This window comes from Marmota monax, unplaced genomic scaffold, assembly GCF_021218885.2.
Source record: "Marmota monax isolate L192 unplaced genomic scaffold, Marmota_monax_Labrador192_F-V1.1 WCK01_AAM20220418_F8-fsc00021, whole genome shotgun sequence".
Taxonomy (NCBI): domain Eukaryota; kingdom Metazoa; phylum Chordata; class Mammalia; order Rodentia; family Sciuridae; genus Marmota; species Marmota monax.
The window spans coordinates 20479866-20486363 of NW_026695228.1; the positions used below are offsets into that span (position 1 = coordinate 20479866).

Genomic DNA, 6498 nt, shown 5'->3' on the forward strand with positions numbered 1-6498 from the left:
GTGTCCAGCTCTGTTCTCTCCCAAGGCGGGTGCCCTGGAGGCCGGGGTCCTGGCTGAGGCCCCTCGCGCAGGCCGGCATGAGTCGTGTTTGTTGAGTGACTCGATGAAGCACAGGGGGAGTCACCTGAACTGAGATCGGGGAGTCTGTTGACGAGGTGGCAGGCAGTTGAGGTCCAGATGGGGGACGTGAGGTCACTGGGTTCCAGCAAGAGGGAAGTGGGACCCTGGGCCTCCCCTCCTCCCCTCCTGAGAGCCCGCGGCCCTGCCGAGGGCGGGTCATACTGTCATGTTCAGTCTTCCCCTCTGCGCTCCACCCGGCCACCAGTTCCTCTTCCCCAGAGCCGCTGGTGCGAGGCCTGAGGAGCACCTGCCACCACCCCCTCCAGTCGCTCGGCGCTGGCGAGAGCCTCTCGCGGGCACCGGAGGCTTCCTGCACGGCCGAGGCAAAGGCGCGGGGACCCGACCCGAAAGGTCAGACCAAGGCGCTTGGCTTCGGACCTGGGCAAGGGCTGCGAGCCGAGCGGGGACCCTTTCCGCAGCCCCATCCCAGGATCCGAGTTCTGGGAGAGACCCTGAGCTGGGCCGGGGGAGGGGCTAGCCGTTCCCAGAGCAACCGCTCATTTGCATAGGGTCCCGTCTTGGCCAATGAGGGGGCCCAAAGAGGAAACCCGGCGAGGGCCCGAAGGTCGGGGGTGGAGGGGCTGACAGGGCAGGGTCTCCTCTCTGCCTTCCCAGCCCGCGAGGGACTGCGGTCGCGTACCCATTCTGCAGAGGGGAAGACTGAGCCCTGGAGTCCCTAGCCAACCAAGAGGGCGACAGACCAGGGGCTGCATTCTACTATTTCAACAGAGGCCGCAGCTGGTTTGAGATAGCAACAGAGGCGGGAGGGTGAGGGCAACCACAGGCCTTTGAATCGGGCCATTCTCCACCCAGGTTGCCTGAATGGGGGGCGCCCTGGCGTGGGTGCTGCCGATGCGGTCGCTGCTGCTGCTGCTGCTGCTGCTGCTGCAGAACCCAGGAAATCAGGGATGGTCGTGCAGCCTGTTCTCAGGGCCAATGCCCGTGGACTGGACTAGGGAGTTTGAGGGCACCTGCCTGAATTTCAGTGGCCTGCTCCGGAGCGGGTCCTCGAACCAGTCTCTCCCGAGCCTGCCCTCGAACCAGTCTCTCCGCGCCAGCAGCCTGCAGATCCTGGACTTGTCCGCCAATGACCTGCGGGAGCTCCCGCCGCTCTTCTTTGCTCACCTTGACAAGCTGCAGCTCCTGGATGTGACAGGCAACCAGCTGAGCAGGGTGGACAGGGTGCTGGCCCTGCGCTGTGGCCTTGAGCTGAGGGCAGACTGCAGCTGTGCCATGCTGCCCTGGCACCAGGTCTGGCAGAGCAACTGCTCTGGACAGCAAGCTCCGCAGTGCCTGCTCAGGGCCACTGGGGCCTGGCAGAACCTCTCAGCCTTCCTGGAACCCAACTGTGCCCCTGGCCTGTCCCCAGTGACTATTGGGGCCATTGCGGCCGGTGGGGTCCTATTTCTTGGACTTGCTGTCGCTGGTCCACTGCTGGTCTGGAGACTCCGGGGGAGCCGAGGGGCCAAGAGCCTGGGCCCGGGCAAAGCCTGGGGTGCTCAGGATGGCTCCAGACCCAGCTCGGGCTCACAGCCACGGTACAGCAGCCGCAGCCTCGGCACCAAGCCCCCAGGGGCCACCCTGCACCGCATCTCTGTGCCTGACTATGAGAACATATTCCTGGACCAGCAAGGGGACAAGCACCAATGGGCTGGACATGGGTGAGTGACCCCCAGCCTCGCCTGCAGGGGCTCATGGTGACATTCCTGACCCACAGAGCCGGGATGCAAATCCCAGCTCTGCCAGATGGGCATGGGGACACGCACCTGTAGTCCCAGCTACTCTGGGGACTGAGGCCGGAGGATCCCTGTAGCCCAGGAGTTTGAGGCCAACCTGGGCAACATAGCAAGACCCTGTCCCAAAAAACAAAAACCAGCCAGGCATGGTGAACAAGTGCCTGTCATCCCAGAGGCTCAGGAGGCTGAGGCAGGAGGATCTCGAGTTCAAAGCCAGCCTCAGCAAAAGTGAGGCTCTAAGCCACTCAGTGAGACCCTGTCTCTAAATAAAATACAAAATAGGGCTGGGATGTGGCTCAGTGGTCACGTGCCCCTGAGTTCAATCCCTGGTACAAAAAAAAAAAAAAAATCCTAGATCTTCTGCAGCCTGGGTGACCTCAGGCAAGTAGCTTTCCTTCTCTGGGCCTCAGTCTTCTGAACTGTAAGATCAGAAGGAGTTAGGGTAAGAATTACATAAGTCTTGTGTGTGGGATCAGCGCCCTTTCTATGACCTGCAAACCCAGTTTCTGGCTTCAGAGGATGGGGAGAGGGGATGAGTCTGAGGGACAGTGGGGGCTCTGTGGTAGTGGTGAGCAGCTTGGATTCTGGTCCTGTGTGACACAGACTTTCTCTGAAACTCCATTTCCGTCCCCATAAAATGGGGACAGCCCTCCCATCTCCTTTGACACACATAAGATGCTAAACGGGTCATCTGGGTTCCTCTCCTCCACAAAGCCCCAGCCTCTAGAAGATTTTACTGGGCTTCAATAGACGAACTCAACTTTCCTGGATTGGAGAAGAGAGTGGTGGCGCACACCTATAATCCCAGGGGCTCAGGAGGCTGAGGCAGGAGGATCACAAGCTCAAGGCAGCCTCAGCAACTTAGTAGACTCCGTCTCGAAATAAAAAATTTGAAAAGGACTGGGGATGTGTCTCAGTGGTTAAGCACCTCTGGGTTCAATCCCAAGTACAACAATAAGAAAAAGGGAGAGGGAAAGAGAGAGAGAGAAAAGAGAGAGAGAGACAGAGCCAGGAGGGAATTTCAAGGGTTGAGGCCCCGAGGTGGGAAAGAACAGAGGCTCCATGGTCAACAGTTCCTGAGAGGGCAAGACGTGAGACTCAGCTCAGCGTGGTGGTGCACGCCGGCCATCCCAGCTAGCCATTCACACTTTAGTAAGAGTTGCTTGGCCCACATAAGTGGCTGCAGAGGATGGACAGAGCTGGGAGTCACAGTTGATCTTGTGCCTCTTCCGACTCACTATGTGACCTGGGCCCGTCATTCCTGGGCCTCCCAGGACCTCCATTTCTGCAACCAGAAAACAGGGTGAAAGTGACCTTCGCCTCCACCCAGGGTGTTATCGGAGGCCAGGTTGGTCCTGAAAGGACATGAGGGCCAGGCGAGTGTCCCCCACAGGGTGCCGTGGGAAGTCCATGCCTTCGAGTCCCTTCCCAAGACCACTTCTGCTTTTGAACCATATTTGCAACTGCTTTGCATATTTTCTCCTTTCTCATCAACAGCCCTGAGTTCCCTTCCTGCCGGGCTGCCTGGAATCTCCCAGTTCCTCAAGCCATATGTGTGTGTGTGTGTGTGTGTATATATATATATATATATATATATATATATATATATATATGTATGTATGTATGTTTGGGGGGTTTTTGGCAGTGTTGGCAATGGAACCCGGGGCCTCACATATGCTAGGCAAATACTCTGCCACTGAGCCACATCCCGAGTCTTCTTTATTTTATTTTGAGACAAGGTCTTGCTAAGTTGCCCAGGCTGGCCTTGAACTTATGATCCTCCTATCTCAGCCTCCCAAGTAGCTGGAATGAGAGGTGTGTGCTGCTGTCCCTGGCTCAAGGTAGCCTTTTATCAAGAGGAGGTGTTAGGATCTTCTGGACAGAGTTCTCCCCGGGGGTCTCACCATAACTGGACATTCTAGGCAGCTTATCCACTCCTTGACTCCTTCCATGGATGCCAAAACTCAGACTCAGAATTTTTGTTTTTTTTAATATGTACCGGGGATTGAACCCAGAGCCACTTAACCACTGAGCCACATCCCAAGCCACCCCCCCTCCTTTTTTTTCCCCCTAATTTTGAGACAGGGTCTTGCTAAGTTGCTGAGGCCGGCCTTGAACTCACGATCCTCCTGCCTCAGCCTCCCAAGCCATTGGGATGACAGCCTGGGCCACTGTGCCTGGTCAGAAATTTATTTTTAGGTGGGAGCCTCAGTCCCCTGTTGCTTCAGGGGACCTCGGCAAGACAAACATCCCATTTATAGGAGCCGAGGCAGGCTCCAGCCGCCCTGCAGGGCTTCCGATTTTTTCAAGAGGAAACTGAAATTTACAATTTTTATGTGAAAAAGGGGAGCTACCTCGACTTTAGGGAAGGAAGAAATAAAACAACCACCTCCCCCCAAAACCCCCACCGCGGGTGCGAGGTTCGGAGGCTGAACCCGCGGGTCCCTGAGTCAGCGGCTCCTCCCTCCCAGAGGAAGACGCCCGCGCGCCCTCGGCCTGCGGTCCCCCTCTGCGCCCTTTAGTGCCACTCAGCCAACGCGACCTCAGTCGGGCAGATGTGCCTCCCCCCTCCTCCCCCAGCTCACCGCCGTGTGTCTGTCCCCAGGGCTCAGGCTGCAGAGGAAGGCGACTTCTATGTAAACTTCGAGGGCGGCCACGGCGACTCCCATCCCGTCTACTGCAACCTGCTGTCCCTGCGGCGCGCCACGCGGGCCGGGGAGGAGCGCGCGACCCCCAGGCGCTGAGCCGGTGGCGGAGCCTTGGTCCTCCAGGCCCTGCTGGGGCCCCGGGCACCGCCAGCTCGTCCTCTGGCCTCAGTCTCCCCATGTGACCAATGGGGGCAGAGAAGGTCCATCCTGGAGAAGGGCCATCCTTTGACAACACCATGTCATCCCCCTCTCGACGTCGCCGAGGTGCTCAATAAATGCTTTGGGACACATACGCTGCTGGCTCAGGGCCCGGGGATTCCTCCTGGGGGCATTTCCCATGCTCCCCAGACCAGGCTCCATCTGAGATACCCAGGCTCCCCCACCCCCAGCCCTGCCCTGTGCCCTGCCCTCGCCCCCTTCCCAGGTGTCCAGGCTGGGCCCTGACCCTGAAGTGGCACCCCCCCCCCCCCTTTCTCCCCAGAAAAGTCTTCACTGGGCTTCTCCAGAAATCTTCACCATGGCTGATTTTGGGACTGTCAGCAAAAAAGTCTCTGCAAAAGAGTTCAAGGTAGAGAAACTTCCTGTTTTACTTGGCCACTGGCCGGGAAGATACCAGCACTCCAGGTGCTGGACACCCCCTTACTAGTTTTCACAAACTTGTATCCAGTATAGTACTTTGTAGAAATGTGCAAACAAGGCCTCTGGCCCTGAGCTGGGCTTCACAGAGAGGTCTACATAAGGTACCAACTAGGCTCCCTGGTAACAGCTGTCAGGGGGAGGAGAGAGAGGGGACAAGAAGCTCTCCCTTCTCAGGTGTGGTCCTTGAAGTGTTAACTTGTCCAGAACAGCGACAGAAAAAGCTGCTTTTCTGTGAACTTCTGCAGACTGTGAACTTCTGAGCTCCTCCCCTTACATGCTGGGTCTAAAACTCTGAAACTCCCTGAACTTGGGGTTCAGGGGATTGATTGATTACAGCAAAAGCTGTGCCCTCTGAGCCTGGCTGCAGCCAAATACAAATGTTTCCTGCTGTCCTCGGTGCCCTGCCTCATCTGTCCCTACAATAACCCCACAGGAGTGAACACTGGCTCCAGAAGCTTCCTTCCTTCCTTCCTTCCTTCCTTCCTTTCTTTCCTTCCTTCCTTCCTTCCTTCCTTCCTTTCTTTTCTCTCTCTCTCTCTCTCTCTCTCTCTCTCTCTCTCTCTCTCTCTCTCTTTCTCTTTCTTTCTCCTGTCATCCCAGTGCCTTGGGTACTGGGGACGGACCCAGGCACACTTTACCACTGAGCCACGTCCCCAGCCCCTTTTCTTTCTTCTTTTGAGACAGGGTCTTGCTGAGTTTCTTGGAGCTTCACTAAGTTGCTGAGGCTGACTTTGAACTTGTGATGCTCCTGCCCCAGCCTCCTGGGTCACTGGGATTACAAGGCATGTGCCCAGCTCCCAGTCATTTCATTTTTTTAAATGTTTTAATGAGACAGGGCCTCACCAAGTTGCTGAGGCTGGCCTGAAACGTGATCCTCCTGCCTCAGCCTCCTGGGAGCTGAGATTGTAGGTATGTGCCAGGAAGCCCCACCTTGCCTGACCCTCTTAACCCACTTTCCTTCCCTCACTAGTGAACTACCAGGGTTGAATCTCCACACATTTCCTTTACAGTGCCCACTTTCTTAGGATTTTTGGTGTGGTGCTGGGATGGCACCCAGGGCCTTGTCCAGGCCTGGGGAGCTTCACCACTGACATGCACCCAGCCCCCCAGGATTCCCTCCAGACTCCTGCATCTCCCCCACTCCATCAGATCATCAATTGTCTGTGTGGTTACTGCTGCATCCTCATGCCCAGCCAGAACCTGGCACAAAGTTGGCACTTGCTGAATACATGCAGGGACACCTACTGTCATTCAGGTTGGCTTCCATGGCAGTGGGGGCATTCCCAGGGATACAGCTCATTGCTGGAGATCCTCTATCCCTCCAGAGCCCCCTTCAGCATTCCCCTCCAAGGCCC

General features: G+C 57.0%; 1 protein-coding gene across 1 annotated transcript; it reads left to right on the plus strand.

Annotated features, from left to right (window-relative positions):
• Window positions 1–298: 298 nt before the first annotated feature.
• Lrrc25 (leucine rich repeat containing 25) lies at window positions 299–4796 on the plus strand. Its single transcript, XM_046436985.2, has 3 exons — window positions 299–471; window positions 934–1781; window positions 4462–4796. The coding sequence occupies exons 2-3, from the start codon at window positions 943–945 to the stop codon at window positions 4598–4600; spliced, it is 978 nt and encodes a 325-aa protein (XP_046292941.1). The 5' UTR covers window positions 299–471; window positions 934–942; the 3' UTR covers window positions 4601–4796.
• Window positions 4797–6498: the final 1702 nt, after the last annotated feature.